The sequence below is a fragment of the Cavia porcellus genome, unplaced genomic scaffold (assembly GCF_034190915.1).
Source record: "Cavia porcellus strain 051 isolate PalLab524CR breed Dunkin Hartley unplaced genomic scaffold, mCavPor4.1 scaffold_28, whole genome shotgun sequence".
Classification (NCBI taxonomy): domain Eukaryota; kingdom Metazoa; phylum Chordata; class Mammalia; order Rodentia; family Caviidae; genus Cavia; species Cavia porcellus.
The window spans coordinates 26,028,159-26,046,384 of NW_026947511.1; the positions used below are offsets into that span (position 1 = coordinate 26,028,159).

An 18,226-nucleotide genomic window follows, 5' to 3' on the forward strand; every position below is an offset into this window, starting at 1 on the left:
GAGAGAGAGAGAGAGAGAGAGAGAGAGAGAGGTTTTGTTACCTTTATTTGTAGTGAGTTTGAACTGATTTCATTATTCTTGTCCACTCAATGTTACAAAGACTTTCTACTGCCTCCTATTTTTCTAATGTCCTAAGTACTATATTCCCTTTCTTTTTTATAACTTAACTTCTCCATATTAATCAAATATCTATTTATTTCTACTAGTATGGTAATTATATTTTCTTTTACTATCTTTTAGTATAAAATCTTATTCATTAAAGTTTTGCCTTAAGAATTATAACACATTCTTGACTTGATTCAATACAATTATTGCTTTTACTATCATTATGATTTTTTATGATTTTTCCCTAACTTTTGAAACTTTTTCTTATCTAACTTCTGTATAGTTATTTTTCTTTCATTATGTTCATTTTGTTTTCTGTTCATGGGATTTTCTTTTTTTGTTTTTTGGTACTGGGGATTGAACTCACAAGTTCACGCTTGTCAGGCAGGCACTTGTGCCATTGAGATGAATTCCCACCCAGCCCCTCATAGAATTTTACAAACAGCTCATCATATAACTTCTTTGGTGTGCATATTAATTATCATCTGATGCTTTTTCTCCTTAACTAGATTTAAACAAAAACAAAGACATTTGTTCACATTATATACTTTTAATAATTTGAACATTATATAATTTGAATATATTAAATAAAATGTTAATACTTTCATAATAAGTGGTGCATTGACAGTATTTCCTGAGGATGGTAATCAGGATGGCAAAGAATTTAAATGTGATAAATAATTTTCTTTTCTTTTCTTTTTTTGGTACTGAGGATTGAACTTACCACCTTGTTCTTGCCAGGTAGGCACTCACACTGCTGAGCTAAACCCCCAGCTGAGAAATAAACTTAGATTTGTGATATTTAGACTGGAAGAAAAAGATTTAAGAGAAATAATTCATCGAAAAGATAAATATGATATGGATAGGAATAAATTATTTTGATGCTTCAAATTTCAAAATAATTGACATGAGTTAGCAGTAAAGGAGAATCATTTTTGCTTCAAGGTTAAGTGTTTTAAAATTCAGTTATAGCAGGCTGGGGATTTAGCTCAGCAGCATAAGCGCCTGCCTTGCAAGCAGGCAGTCCTGAGTTCGATCTCCGGTACCTATTAAAAAAAAAAACAAAACATGAAAAAATCTAAAATTTAGTTAAAGGTATTAAAATATAATAGTCTTTTCATTTTCAGGTAAGTTAACAGAGGAACTTTTCTGTTGCAGTATTTAGAACAGCACAGATATGTTAGCTATATAGTTCTTAGAGCTGTTGAAGCAATAAAGACTATATGAAATAAAATTTCAAAAGGCAGTCAATCTAAGGCATGCTGCTGATTATCATTTCTCTCTTTCTCCATGAACATTTGTTGATTCTTTGCATGGTGCTAAGAACTGGACTTGAGCTAAGAAGAAGGTGTCTCCTTGGAGTAAGAAAAGCCACCAGAACTTTTAGTCATAAAGGCACAAATGACAAATTGGAGATTGGAGGAATCAAAAACACAGTCAGCTTTCTCCATGGTATGCTTGGTGAGGTTGCAGAGGAAACTGAAGGACTAGGCTGAATGGTTCTCTAAAGGCAAAGTGAAAACCTCAGCAGAATTTGGTATGACACAAACCAGGGGCCTGGCAGCTGAGAGACACCAAACTCAAACACAGGGCTGAATACATCTTGAAGTCATTTGCCAAGCTTTTTAGCTGTTTGGACCTAAGGATAAGGAAATAAACTGAAAAGTTGTGTAAGAATACTTAGATTCTTCTCAGGGTGAGATGATAAAGATGTATTAGGCTTTCAACAAAAATCCTGCAAGGACCATGGTACAGAAATAGAGAAAGACAAGGGTGAGATGACAATCTGAAAATGAAGCCCTTTACCCAGCTGAATCCAAGAATGGGATCCTCTTATCTACGTAGACCTCTGCTCTGGTGGCATAGAACATTATTTGGAAATTTATGATTCTTTTACACATAATTCACCATGTAACAGCATAATAATTGATTGTACAAATAGATTAAACAAGGAAAAAAACCACATTTGAACCAGATAAGTAGATGATCTGGATATTACAAAAACTAGCACAGACTTTAAAACATTTGAGGTTATTGTATATAGTCAAGGAAATAGAAAGGAAGGTGGACTATAGGAATAAATTAACAGTATTCAGTATTTTGAACACATATAAAATTTAAACAGACAATCCTAAACTGTAAAATAACTTTAAAATTTAAAAACTTGATAGGTAAATATAATAGAATGGGTACAGTGGAATCTAAGTAGGTGAATTGGAAAATACCCAAAATATAACATAAAAAAGAAAGAAAAATGAAGGTAATGTGTGAAAGACATTTGGATTATGTAAAAACAGTATTTAAAATTAGGGAAAAATCATGAAAAATGCTAAACACAATAAAAAGAACATTTTATTTTTAAACCCTTTTTTCACATATTGTTTCAATTTATTCATACAATTGAATCACATTTTACATAAGTTGAATAATTTAATGACTTAGTGACTTTTGACCAACGGAAAAGATATGATTACAGTAGGAAGTTTTTGTTCAGATACAAATAATTATTTTTGCACAACTACCCTCAAATGCATTGTATTGTCAAAATAGTGTCATGTAATCATGTTTAATTCTTACCATGACATATTTAACTAATGAGAATGTTCTTCTAAAAACATGAACAGTTATTTTATAATAGTATGTGTATGCATGCATGCATCTATACATGCATTCAAATTAGTTTATTGATGGAGACATAGGTCATTTCCTTCATCCCCCACATTCCCAATAACAGAAGAATGGTAACCATTCTCAAGAGAAGGTTTTCTCCTTTCCTTTTCTTCCTCAGTTCCCTCTAGATCGCCACACCTTATAATATACACAGTAGGACTAGTGAGGATAGACATTCCAAGAATCTCCATCTTGTTTGCTTCCCTTCCCTTTTGTATAATGCCTGTGGATGTTATGAAGATGTATTTAGGCAGAGCGGAGGGGAATGAAGTGGAACCTCCCCCCATCACACCAATTTGGGCAAGAGAAAATGGTCTGTCTCTTCAGTACAACAGTCCTTTTATTTAGAAGCCCTCCTTAACTCTGCTCACAGTGAAATGGAACACAACCTCCCCAAGGAAAGAGGGTCCACGGATTGGCTCAGTCAGGTCAGCTAAGAACAGTAGCTGTTACTCATCACTGGTAGGAGACAGAAAGAAGCCTAGTTTCAGGGGTTGAGAGACAAGGGATTCTATCTGCTTACTAAGAAAACATATAGAGGTTCTTTATTTATAGAACACCATACAGCACAGTCCCTGTTGCTTTTAGAGAAAGTGAAGAGGCTTACATGTTTGAAAAGCACACATTTAAGAATCAAGTTACTTCATTAGTATGGTCAGTATTTTAACAAGAAAACTCCATTCTGAAAAATAGGTAACTATCTCCATCTTAAGCAAAATATCTATGAAACTGATCTTCTCTTTAAGTATTTAAAGATTTATTTGGCACCTGATGTAGCTATTTTAAGCTTCAAGTAGTGTTTGTTTCCCAGGGCCAATGGTGCTAAAATGTTAACGATGTATTTGTAGTTATTATGGTTTATGGAAGAAGGAAACAAATTTGCTTGTTTTGTGTTTCTTCTAGGAAATTCTCCAAATATAAATACCACTTAAAATGTTAGTTGAACAATTTTTTTTAAAAATACAGTGCTCAAAAATCTTAAATTTAGAAAAAAAATCAAAACCCACTTTACCCATAAGTACGGAAAGTCAGAGTCTATATTTAAAGTATTTCATTTTGCAATCTGAGATAAGATTAGGAAGAGTTACCCTAAAAGAGGTGCCAGTTCCTCTTAAAGGTGTCAGTATCCTCTTAAAGGATAATGGAGCACAGAGTTGTCTTGGCCTAGCACAGGTTTGGCACTTACACTATTAAGACAAGAAATAGACAAAGTTGGTGCTGGAATTAATATGAGTTTCTCTAAATACATGAGACCGTACACATGGAGTTCCACCAATATTGAATATTTTTTCAAAGTAAGATACAGATGAAACTCTCCAGTCTAAGAAGTTAGATGGGTCCAACCTGCCACTATGAGAGGGAAAAAAAAATGCTATTTGCAAACATTTTGAAGTTTGGTATAATACAAAGTGCCAAAGCTATTGCCTGGCACCTTGAAAGTGCTCATTACTATTAATCACATTGCATATGAATGGAATTGTGAGTTCACTAAAAGCATGCTTCCTGAGTTAGGAGGCCTGAGCAAATGGGGCTAAAAATTAACTCACACATTCAAAGCCATCTATTTTTAAAATGCATGATAAGCAACACAGGAAGCTTTTACAACTAGCCAGCAAAATCTGAGCTTTCAATCAACAATTTCTTTCACTGAAGGTGTGGAGCATGGAACAGATCCAGACGCACAGATGGTATTTTACATCTGCACATGCAATTTCCTTTTTCTCCATTTTTATATAAACCTCTATCTCTTTTCCTAAAAAGGAATGTAGAATTTGCCAGTAAAATTCAGCATTACTTACTGCCTCTGGAAATGTTACTCACCTCCATTTCACATTTTTAGCAGCAATTTAACTGTCTTTATATATATGTAGAAAGATGGGGAAAAGGATCTTATAAACTCCTTTTTATTAAATCCTAAGTAATTTCAGAAGCTTCAATTCCTCCAGAAAACTAAAACTTTTCCAGCATTTAAAGCTACTTGTCTCCTTCATCCTTATACCTAACCATTTGCTTACAATTAATGACAACTTTTCATAGATCTTATAACCAAAATGGATTTAGTGATCATAGTAAAGGAATCTCCTCCCCCAAAAGGATATAAGTTTTGAAGGACCAGTAAGACTAGTGACTTACCAAGGTCACACTGCTGATTACGGCACCAAAGATCAAAGAAGTTCATCTGTATTACTATCCAAGCAGGAAGAACAGCACACAGCCATATCTCCAAAATTCTATTTCCAGGACTTCATTAGGACCAAAAGTCCTCCTCTTTAAAAATAAGTTAGACTCACTTGAGTACATGGAGAAGTCTGACTTTCAAATACAAAAGTATTTCAAAAGACAGCGAATGTAAATATCATGTCTCTTTATTATATTATATTCAAACAGATAAGTTAAGGCTTCAAATTAATATTGTATAAAGTGAAATTCTAGGTAACCAAATAGTGTCTGAAACTGAATTTGTAAATTTTGGTGAGGGAATAAATAATAAATTACAGGATAAACTCAGAAAATTTTTAAAAAGGAATTGTCAACTTACCCTTAATAAGATATTCTATTAAAATGAACAAAATGTTGACATATGTTTTGATTGTTACACTAGTTTCTTAGGTCCAGACCTCTCTTCTGAGTTCCAGAATTGAACAAAGTAACTCCCCAATGTCCCTGCAATCATATATCAAAATCTCTTTATATTTACTATGTGTAACACCAAATTCAGAGCCAAAGCAAATGCAAACCTTATCTCATATACATCCTGCTTCAAAAAATACTGCCCAACAGGACAATGCTACATCCAGAAACTTGAATATTATCCTTGAGAATTTCTTCTCACTCCACTCATCCCTAATGCCACTGGTGAATTTCATTGCTTTTTCCCATGTCCCCTAAAACCTGGCAAATTCCCTCGACCTTCATAGAAACTATCCCTATCAACACTGCATTTGCATCTCTCATGGATACTTCAATTCCTTCTTTTGTAATGTTATTCCTAAAGTAATATTTTTGTAAATATAAATCATTTCATGTCACTCCTCTTCTTAAAATCTTTTATTGGCTTCTAATTAGTAAAACCCAATGGTAAAATCCAAACTCTTTAAATCCACAAAATTCATGAAGTGGTCTACAAACGAGCTCTAATGCTTTCTAGATCCCTCTGAAGCCAGTTATTTTGCCCCATCCTTTTTCATGTTCCTTTCTTGAAGTCTCTATTTCAGCCATTCTGGGCTCTCCGTTTTCTGCCTGCCTCCTATGATGCTATCTACTGTGTTGCCTCAGCCTGAAACATTCCTCTTCTTACCTTCTACTATACTTATCCATCTCATCTCCCATGAAACTTGCTTGAGGAAACTTTCTGTGTTACCCTACTCTGTAACACTATTTCTCTGTATTTTTCCTCCATACCCAACACCAAAATTTATAAACATATATTTTTTAATATGTATCCCTTACTATAATATCTATTTCTACTTATTTATTCATTCTACTAACACCTAGGACATTAATTGGAAATAACATTATTCAATGCTTATTTATTGAATGAATTATTAAAGAAGGAAGAAAAGAATGGAGGAAGATAACAGGAGAGAGAGAGTAGGAGATATTTACAAAATAGAATTCAAGAAGTAAGAAATTTCTATTATCATCTCTCCCTCAATAGCTATGAACTAATAGGATATATCTATATATCACAATCCAGGGGCACCAGGGGTACATTTGGGTGGGGTCATTTCAAATTATCCAAATTTAATAGTCTTCCCTCAGTGGCAACAACCACTGACCAGGGTTTCTTGATAGTCTCCAAATTTTAAAAAATCAATCTTAAACTTTCAATTTAAGCTCAGTAGACACCCTCAACTAGAATATGAAGAGTGATTTTTCAATGCAAATCTAAGTCCTGAAAGTATTCACGTACACTTGTAAGATTATATCATTCCAGACCTACAAATTAGTCAGGTAAAATGTCAAACATTCTAAAGAACAATTGTTCTGAAGTTTGTGTACGTGAGTATTTGATTTGCAAGGATATGAGAGAGGAGATGACCAGCAAGGAAAGTTATTGATGGAGGAACGAATAAAATGTTGCTTCCCTTAAATTATTTAAGAAAATACATTTAAGACAATTATGATGGCTTATATTTTTTCTGATGCCTTATTTAAAATGTAATCCTCAAAATTCACGGCAAAGTTAGCAGGTAAGAGGTAGTTATGACAGAGACAGAAAATGCCAATGTACTGTAGTTGAGCACTTCATTTGATTGTATGACTTAGAACACTGGTGTGGTTTGGCTCTCGTTAAGGGTTTTCTAGAATTTGGATACAATTTCTGAGATACTCTTAACCCACTTCAACTAGAACTCACACCAGGATTTTAAAGCCATTATTAACTCATAATATTCATATTTATAAATTTTAGAGACGAGATCTACATTCCCCATTTGACCTCCCTGATACTTTGCTGGTGTTTTGTTTTGTTTTGTTTTTTTGAGGGAGTGACATATGTGAGGTTGATTCATAAAGACAGACTGTGCCTGAAAAACTGCTTTATGGAGCAAAGCGGAAATTTTCAAGAATTTAGAAATCACCACAAACTGAGTTATCAGTGCCCATGGCTTGGCTTGCTGTCTGATACAGATTTAGAAGGAACATGATAATAGACCAGGCCTTGATCTAAAATCTGGAAGATATACAATACAGATAAAGTTTTTATATCCAGGTTTAGAAAGACCCAAGGAAGCCAATAAATCCGCAGATATCTCCTGAGGACCGACTAAGACAACAGGAAAAGCAAAGTAGTTGCTGTCAAGCCTTTGTGGTGTAATTGGGGAGGCAGACATAACTTGCCATAAAATAGTCACTACCAGCAGCGGCATGTAAAAAAGCACCAAGAGAAAAGTAAAGTGAAAAACTCCTATAGTTCAGATGATTTTAAGAATTTTTTCTTAAAATCTTCATAGAGTAGATAGAATTTGGCATGGCTTCTCAGAGGAGCAAAAAGGAGCTATCAAGAAAAAAACAAGACACCAGGCAACCCAATACTTGCATTTCTTTATATAATTTTTCTTTTCTCAAGAAAGAAAATTGTACATTTTGCATAACTAATTGGTCATTTTGCACATTAGAGACATTTTCTGCTGGGTTAGGTTTTGAAATTGTATTCTTCCATTTATGTTACTGCATCTATATGGGGGTGGAAAGAGAAGCATCAGGAGGCTAATTTATATTTTTCATGGAGACTTTGCTGTTCATAATTTAAAGCAAAACTACTGCAGTATGTAAGGAAGTTTTAGAAATTGGAATAGATATGGAGAAACTGACATGAATAAAAAGAGTGAACTGTGGATGTGATTTCTACTTAGACTCTTTTATTAAGTCCTGCCATCAAAAATCAATCTGCTGACGTGAGTTTTTTTTCTTCCTTACAGGAGACTATTACTTTATTACTTAGACTTCTTATACTTAAGCTTGTTTATTGGTATTTGTTCAGTAGGCATCACCTTGGTTTTTTTGTTTTTGTTTTTGTTTTTTTTTTTTACTGGAAAGAAAAGGTAATTTGCCTGAAGCTAAACAGTAAATCAGCATGCTATGCTAGAATTAGAATTCTCAGTCCCTTATATTTATCTCGGTATTTGACACTGGAACTATGATACTTTCCATCAACAGGCCAACAACTCTAATAATGTCCAAATGTTCCTCTCTTCTTCCTTTAGTTCTGACAGAGCTTATAAATTTTTGAGCTCTTCAATTTGATTGCATCTCAAATATAGATTAATATGGTAGCAGTAAATATTATTGGATAAATGACTCTTGACAGAACATTTAAAGAATGCCTAATTTTCTGAGCTTATTTCAGCGATGAGACTGACAAGCAGTGAACTATGTAGAACAGAGGACATAATGGAGTATTTCAATCAATCAGTAATACTACTATTATTTCTGTCACTTACTGAAAATTTACTCTTCCAGGAAACACACATATATAATCTTCAAAAGTAACCACAAGACTGTAAGGTAGGACTCCTATATCTATTTAACAAATGTCAATATTGTGGCTCAGAGAAGTTAATTAACTTGCCCAAGGTCATACAGCTTTCAATCTCCATTATTAGTCCCTGATTTCAAGCCCTCCTCATATCTTGCCTACCATTTTACTATATTCTGATAAAACATATATACCAATTTTGTGATGTGAAGTCCTCTGAGCCAGCTATAATGTCACATGCCCTGTGCCTTTTGTGGGAATGGTCTTCCTGCTTCTCACTAAGTGAATGTTAGTCTTTCTTTAAGGTCTTGCTCACGAATAACCTCTGAGAGATTTCTTGACCCTAGTCTAGAAAAGATGACTCTGTCCTCTTCTAGACCTAGTACATAACCGAACTTACTCACTGTGTACATATGTGCATGGACACCTCTTGGAGATTGGTCACTCCTTGAAAATAACAACGATGTTTAAATAATCTGTGAATCATCTGCACTTAGCATGGTTCCTGAAACTTGTATGGTGTTTCAGAAATAGGAATATCTATGCTACCTTGGCTAGAAATGTAAGCTGAATCTAGCTAGACTTGATGGTGCATGCTTGCAACCCCAGCCCATAGAGAGGCTGAAATAGAAGGATCCCAAGTTTGATCCCAATTTGATCAATTTAGAAACAGTTTCAAAATAAATAATACAGTTTAGTGCAAAGGTTCGGAGTTTCAAATCCATCAACCCCAGTCTCTCTTTTCTCTGTCTCTCTCAGTCTCTCTCTCTCTCTCTCTCTCTCTCTCTCTCTCTCTCTCTCTCTCTCTCTCGCAGACAGACACAGACACGTATGCATGCGTGCATGCACACACGCACACACTCACACTCACACGCACACACACACGCACACACGCACACACACACACGCCCACACAAGCAGGGAAAGAAATATAAGCTGAATCCAAAGCTCAAAGTGATTGAAGATAACAGTGAACTATTTTAATTTTTTTTTTTCTTGGTACAATACCATTGGCATTGCAATCAGCATTCTCAAAAACTAAAATGTTTTCTTTCAATGCTACAGAATGTTTAAATATTACAAATCAATTTCATACTACATTTTAGTTAAAAATTAGACAAACAACACTTGCATTTGCTGTTCATTTTCCCTGTTATATTTATTAATTATCAAATATATTAGTTGGATTGAACAACTGCTTGCGCCCTTGTAGTCCATCTGTGCTTTCTTCTCGAAAATGTATTGAAGTCATAACTGCTGGATTTATTGCCTCAGTGATTTCCGTGGCACAAATCGTGATTTCGCTACAGCACTGAGCAGAAGCCAGAGCTAATGGGCGAGGCAGAAAATGCTTAATCAATATCACTCACAGCATAGTTTAAAACCCTTAGCCCCCAAGCAGATTTTGAAAAGGGTTATAATCAAAGCCCCAGTCTTTAGGAATGCATTTACTGCACTATAGAGTTGAGAATCACTGTATTGCCCACAAAATTTTCAATTACTCTATAGGTCTCTGAGAGAAATGCTAAGCCTATGAATAACTCAGCTGGATCCCAGAAGGAGACCCTGCAGGAAAGAGACGAGTATTTATGATTTCCAGGAAGGCTTTTATTCCTGAAGACGTGTATTATTTAAAAAAATGAAATAAAGAACTTATTCTATACTAGTATATGGAATTTCAGGGTTGAATATAATTTTGAAGATTAGCTCTCAGCCCTGGGACTGCTAGGTCATGTTATAATCTAGGAAGGCAGAGCCAAACCACAATATTATGAATCAAAAGAAGAATAGATTTTGGTGAGTCAATGTATTCTCCAACTACATTGACTGTATCAGTGAGACAATGTGCTTACGAAGAGGTAGCTGGTATCCTTGAACCAGACAGGCATTTCCACTGTAGTCATGTGCTCCATCAAAGGCCACCTGTGTGTTCTGATAATAAAGCAGGTGTTCACCACAGGGTCAGAAAGGGCAAGTGTGATCAGGGATCACTATGCATTCTGACATAAAGACTTCTGCCTTATGAACTTTGAATTCTTCTAAATTATCACAGGTCTAATTTATTCGGGGAAAGTTCTTCCTTTCTTCCTAACCATTTTGCTAAATTCTCAAGGAGAAAGAAAGGGTCTAATATGCGATCTAAATACCATGACTACACTGTCAGATTAAAACAATCACAAAAGGCTGGTTAGGAAATTGGTTCAATAATCAAAGCTCTTTTATGGAGCTACATTGAAAGTAATACGTTCTCAGTGGCAGAACAAGTATAGTCCTATTTTACAAGCTACTTCCATTCCTAAAACAAAGACTACCTCAAAATGTGTTACTTTTCATTGTCTACCTCTAAAGATCAACAATGATCTTAGAATTTTAACATTTGAGTTATATGTGAAAGGTTCATATTTTTATAATTTGTATGCTCTTAATTTACATTTTAAAGTTCTCCTTGAGACACAGCTAGCAATTATTCAGATATACATATATCAGAATTATTCACATATATGAGCTCGATACTAGAATTTGCATTTATCAAGTAACTGTGGCTTTACCTTTTACTACATCACTGAAATGTGTCTCAATTTCATGTCTGTTAATAAAAGATTAAGAAGTCATTAAAATAAACAAGCTACTCAAGATATATTAGTTCTCCCCATAAGGTATTTGAAATATTTCCAATTATACAATTTTAAGAGTTTACCTACAAAAGATATAAATATTTTATTAAAATGCAAGCAGTTGAAGTAAATTTAAAAATCATAGAAACAATAATTATAAAGGTAAGAAAAATCAATTCAGTTCTCCTTTGTGAAAGTCCACAAAACCATCCCAAAAGAAGAATTGCTTTGATAGCATTTCTTAGAAAGAGGACAGAATCAGGGTTCCAGTGTTTCTTTCTAAAAAGCACAAAGCATGATGCCTTAAAAGCCTTCTCTCTGTGCACCTATATTCCTATCTAGTCTCACTGACTTCGTTTTTAACTTTGTATTTATGTTTCTCAGTGATAACAGAATTTCAGACATAGTAGGCAACCACCTCTTACACTAACTACTCTTTTAATTATTTTCAAATATTTTGCACAATTCTGTGCACAGAATAAGAATTTCACAATTACCTACAGACATATAAGGGTAATGAGAAGAAAATGCCAAAGACAGTCCTTCTGGGAAAAAGTTATTAACCATTATCGAGTTGCCTGTTCTGATACTATTTCTCAGACTAGCAGAATACTATTAATGTCTTTTCAAACTCAGTCTGAGTTGTAGACCCAGATATTTAAAAATTATAAACATTATTTGTAAATCTACACTAAAGTTCACTCAAGTGAGAACATCTTGAACCATGAGAAAAAAATCCTGATCATTTAGATTAAATTTTTTAATTATAATATATACTTTCTTTAGTCAAGTAGTTTGCAAGAATAATGACCTGTTTCCCTTTTCCATTTTCATAGCTTGATATATTTACAGTAGTTATTAAACAACAGATAGAATAAGAAATGATGAATTGCTAAATCCATAAATGATTAACCTTTTTCACAAAGAAGCCTGCATCTCACATAGAATCTAACTAGGGACCATGTTTATAAATTAAGGTTCATCATTTCCTTTATCACTGATCTCATACCATTTGGATTATTAATGAGCAGTATAAATAACAATAAGGAAAATAATTTAAAAATCTTGCACAGTTACAATTCTTATAAAACTCCTGTAATATTTTATAATTGTACCTTTTAGACTACTGAATATTAAACTGTGACAAAAGGAGGTAAAATACTCTCTGAGTAGGGTATCCTAACAATACTGAAGATTGTTATGTACCTCAGGCTTCAATTTACTGCTCAAATGTGGCCTAAATCATTTTAACTTTTTAATTAAAGTTAATATCTATTTTGAACCTGGAGTTGAAAACAAATAAGCGCATTGTTCATGAACAGGATGGACTATTAAGAAATAATATCTCACAGCTTATCTTCATGTAGTATTTTTTAAAATTAGTTTTGGAGAAGGCGTGGTTTAAAGAGGTTTGTTATACATTACAGTATTATTTCTAAATAAAGACATACTACATCCTATAAAATAAAGTAAAATATTATGAACCCTAGAAAATGACAGCTTGTAAATGTTAGGGGTAAGTGTGAATAAAAACTACTAAAATTAAGAAAGACAACATAAGTAAATTGCTGAGAAAAGCCTGCCTCCAACATTACTGTTCATACATTGTTACATACATATATATATATATATATATATATGTATATATATATATGTAGCTATATATATATATAGTATATATGTATATATATAACAATATATGTTACATTTATACATATATAGTTACTTGTATATCTATGTATATATATGTAACTATATCTGTCTATATCTATATATCTCCAGATTAGACAGCTCAAGTATGGTGTATCAATATAGAAAGCTCCCAAAACTGGCAGCAAATCTTTCTCCCATGCCTGTCACATCCTATAGGTACCTACACTATCTAGGAAAAATGGCATTCTACACTGTTTGTAATACTGAGGATTGATTTTGTTCATTCAATATTCCTAGAGTAGTTACTAATGTTACTAATCCATGTATATGAACATGGATTAATTATGAGAGGATGGAAAGAATAGTGTTACTATTATCATATTTACATACATATAAATTCAGAATAAATTCATAGTAGGAGCTCAGACCTAACCATGAAACTTATCTGTGAAATTTTCATTAAAGAAATGTTGTTAGATCTAAGATATGTATAGGGTTTTGTGCAAATTGGCAGGAATACATATAATATTACTAATTTAGGTGAGAGATGATCTCATTCAAGTTTTGAACTAATTTAATAATAAAGGCAAAGATAAACTGAGAGATAATCTGTGAATAATCACATCATTTAAAAGTCAGTCTGAAAGAGGTTTTTGTCTTTAAGAGACAAGATCTGACTATGTTGCATAGGCAGGCTCCTGAATTACTAGGCTCAACAGTCCTCCATCCTTAGCCGCCTAAGTATCTAGAACCACAGGAACCTTCAAAGGGTACCTTAGATTCCTGCAGATCAGGAGCAAAAGCACTAAAGGGTTTGAAAAATGTATGTGGAAGATATTTAAGGATAAAATAGAAAAAATTACCCTGCAATTTAATTATTACATCCTCTCAGTTGGAAACTAATTATTAGGATTCAGCAAATCCTGAAGTGCTGCCAAGTCCTACACAAGAATGTGAACTTTTGTGTTGTGTGTTTGTATAATACTGTGATTGAACATAAGGCTTTCACACTGAGCTACATCCCCACCCCTTTTGTATATATGTATGTGTATAGGGATGAATGTATTTTTAAGAGAGTATCACTAAATTGTTAAATTATCCAGGATTCAAACTATGATCTTTCTCCTTTGGCCACCCAGTATGCTGGGATCACAAGCAGATGCCACCCCACCAGGGTAAGAATGCAAGCTTCTAAGGAAGTTAGGATATCAAAGACCTGCCCAACAGGACAAATTCTGTCAAAAATGCTAAGATTGTTCTACGAAAAATGCCAGGGTTCAATTAATTAGAGAAGAGAAAGACACAGTGGGAAAGAAAGCAGGATATCAAAAGCCATGAGAAAACATCAAACATAAACATCAGTGCTCAGGAAATCACAGATAAAACTTTTTTATATTTCTAAAATGCTTATCATAGGCATAGAGAAGTCTATTCCAGTTACCTCCAAAATAGTTCCAAACACCGTTCATTTTTGTTTGTTTTGTACTTACTAATATAACTTGGTGATTTTCATTCTTACAGATTTATGCAAATATAAAATAAAAATATCAAGGGCAGTCACACACGGTGGCTACATTACATAGGAGGTAATCCCAGCACTCTGGGAAGTTATGGGAGGGAAGGGTTGCAAATTTGAGCTCAGCCTGGACAACTTAGTGATTTAGGAAGAACTTGTCTCAAAAATAAATATTAAAAGGGCTAGAGATGTAACTCAATATAAAGGCTTTGGGTTTAACTCCCCGTGTTGCAAAAATAAATGCATAAATATGTAATTAAATAAATGTATCATTATTATAAAACCTTTAAGCAGACCATTATAACTACATTTTCCAGGAAGGAGAAGAAACAGGAAAAAAGTAATGATGTTTTCAAACTGATTAGCAACTGCACCTTATTGCACAACAGTATGAAAAAACAGATTTGGAAACAGAACACCAAGATTACTGGGGCTTTTGAGCTATAGTCACTAGTTGGGTCTCATCACTACCTGGCAACAGCACCAATTTAGCAGGCATCGAGCTGTGCAGAAACATTTGCATGTAAATGAACACAGTTTGGGGCATTTTGCTTTGCCTCAGTAAGAGAGAAACATCACTTTTCACTGGCACTACAAAAATAAAACAGAGGTTAACACAGAAGGGTCCATGGCACAGTCCATTACTAGAAAAGCTAATTTGGCAGGTGTGTCAAACTCCTGGAGATCATGAGCAATTATTCTAGGAGGCACTAAAGAGTTTTTAAAAAGCAGATGTAAAAAGTACTGGATGGCAAAGATTGGCATAACTGTGAAATCTATAGGATGAAGAACATCAAATAAGGAATAACTATTTTATTTATACTAAATCATTTAAAAGCCATATATATCAAATATATAATTAATATATTCCATAATAAAATAAACAGCAAATTAAATAAAATAAATTTTATAAAATATAATTAATAATTGATAATTTAATAGAGATAAAATAAAAATAAAGATTTCAAACATAATACAGTGCTATGTGCCACATCATTACTATAGATTTTTGGTAATTCATTTTAATCCATCACCTCTAACCTAGAGTCATAATGACCAAGATCTTACACAATTAGACTTTAACACATTATCTCAGTTATGTGATGCACATAAAGCCCAGTCATGCTGGTTTGGAAGTTTTTCATATTTTCCCATTCTATCTCAAATACTCTTCCTCTCCAATTTCATCCAACTATTTTTTACTGGGTTTAAAAGACCATGTGAGACAATAAAAAGCATTGAAAAATATAGGTGGTATTAGATACTTACATTCAAAAAGGACATGTTCCGATAAGAGTTAAGACACAGATACAACTAAAGATGGTAGGCATCAGAACTTTAAAATATGGATACCATAAAACTAGAAAAATACCTTGATAATTAGAGAAGGGAGTGAGCACAAACAAGAGTGAGTGGGTGGGTGAGTCAATCAGTGGAAATTTGACAGCACTAGTTGAGGAGAAAATAAACTTTTCTTACATGGAACTGTTTTCTACTTGTTAAGCATGTGTCAGCACAGATTATGTTTCATGCACAAGTCTTGGGGATGAGCACTTTGCATATTCTGAGCATCTATCGCAACACCAGGCCAAGACAAAGCATTCTGCTTTATTTCTTGTTGCAAAACTGAAGTAAAAAATATGTTTAATAAGGCACAAAGTGCATTCATATGGGTCTGCATCATTTAAATTTCGTTTTAACTACAAAGATAAATGGACCTTCATTTTATAAGACTCTACTCATTACTTACTTATTATAGTAAGGGCACTAAGATTCAAATTTGCAAAGACACAGATAATTACTAAAATCCAAGTTTTTTTCTTTATTTTTATCCTAAATATACTTTGTTGCAAGAACTATGACATTTCAAATGGAACTCAATTTATTTTTTAAATTTATGATTACACTTTGGAGTTAACTATAATGTACTTTTAATTTTTTTTGGGGGGGGGGATCAAATGTACAACCTCAAGCTTTCGAGGCAAGCAGTTGTGCTGCTGAGCTAAACCCCTGGCCCCTTATCATGTACTTTTAACATAGAATACACTAGAAAGATTGTTACGGTCTTGCAATATTCTCCTTTACCTTATACTCAAACTACAAACATCTCAAATTTTTCAAATTCATATGAGTTCTGAAGTATTATCTCATACTTGTGATCTTAGAATAGATCTTAGTTGAAAACTTAGCTGTTAGGAAAATATCATAATTGAGTATTAAGGCTTGGATTATATCTCAAATTTTTAAATTTTTAAAGGATTTTAAAATTAGATTTCTTTAAAGTTTAAAGTAGATTACATAAACTCATACTTTTAATTAAGTAATTCTTGAAAATGATTTCTAAATAATTTACTAGACTCAATATAATTAAAATTAATGATCCAGCAGTCTGTTGTGCTCATACCAATTAACCATTAGAATGCTAAAGTGTGGCAGGAGATAGATTACTCTTCAAATAAATAAATCACTTTCAAAGCAAAATGTATTATCTTTGTGAAAGTCTGTAAAGTAAATATTGAATCACTTCTCAGCAAAATTGACTCTTGCAAATTAATTTGGAAAATAATATTACCATCAAACATAAACGATTATTTTTATTTTGCACCCACAAATGATAAACGATATAGTTAATACAATCAACCAATCAGAGCACTATAGATCAATCGATAGATAGAAATATTCTACTCCTTATACACAGATACAGTACCCTACATACCTCAGCTATCACTTTTTTTACTCTGTGGCATTATTGCTCCTCACAGGACTATGATTTTGCTAAAAAAAAAAAAAAAGAAAGAAAGAAATTATGCCTTATTTATGTTTGTTTATTTCTCCAGTCTTGCTGTCTCCAGCACCTAATAAGAAATATTTTACATATTAAAAATCAAGACAAGTGCATTTTAATATGAAACCAAATGAACTGCAGATTGACATTTCTTTTGGTATATTTTGTTAAAAAGAAAAATTAGCACAATCTAATTGGAAAAATGTCTACCCATTTCCAATTCAATACAAAAATTGAACTTTATAATTCCCAAAGTCTCTTTGAATTGTCTTACATACATTTCTAAGGGTGTTTTAAAGTTCTTGTCCCAGCCCCAGATATTCTGCAAAGTGGACACTTCCTCTTGTGTTGGTCAATATGAATAAGAAAGAGAAAGCTCAGTTTCTGAGCTGTTGCCATCTAACTGTATCAGAAATTCCTTAATAAATTATATATTTCTTTTCTGAAGACCAAGTATACAAAGCATCAATATAAAACTGCAGCAAAGCACAGGAAAACAGTGTTCATTCTGCTAAAATTATATATATATATATATATTTTAATATTTGTAGACTCAAATGTTAATAATTTGGTGATTAAACAGTATCAGACATATTATATTGTGTTCACATCTTTAGGCTCCAAAGCCAGTATGAGTTAAATAAACTATAATAAGTGAGCAGTAAAATGTAGTTGTTAGGGAGTCAAAAAATCACTTCTGCAATTCACTAGGAGATGATTTTATACTTTTTATAACAAGGCTTACATTTTCTCACTTAAAGGAGATAATTGCAGTTATCTTACTGCTAGCTAACCTAAGTCTAGCATATATTATAGTATTTAATAACCTAACAAACAAATGCTCAATGGGTGACAATTATGATAATGAAGAGGATGTAAGCCATATGTCCAAGCTGGTGTTA

General features: G+C 33.2%; 2 protein-coding genes across 10 annotated transcripts in view; one reads left to right on the top strand and one right to left on the bottom strand.

Annotated features, from left to right (window-relative positions):
- The window catches only part of Ctnna3 (catenin alpha 3), a 1,637,747-nt gene that overhangs the window by 1,053,322 nt on the left and 566,199 nt on the right, over positions 1–18,226 (bottom strand). Inside the window, exon 8 of one of the 9 annotated variants that reach the window (XM_063239562.1) lies at positions 1–17,314. This exon is cut by the window's left edge and continues 13,607 nt beyond it. The exons of the other annotated variants lie outside the window; for them this stretch is intronic. Within the exon in view, the coding sequence (XP_063095632.1) occupies positions 17,273–17,314 (42 nt within the window). The 3' untranslated portion in view covers positions 1–17,272. The remainder of the gene's footprint in view (positions 17,315–18,226) is intronic. 9 annotated transcript variants of the gene reach the window in all.
- The window catches only part of Lrrtm3 (leucine rich repeat transmembrane neuronal 3), a 158,469-nt gene that overhangs the window by 134,258 nt on the left and 5,985 nt on the right, over positions 1–18,226 (top strand). The gene's annotated exons all lie outside the window — the stretch shown is intronic.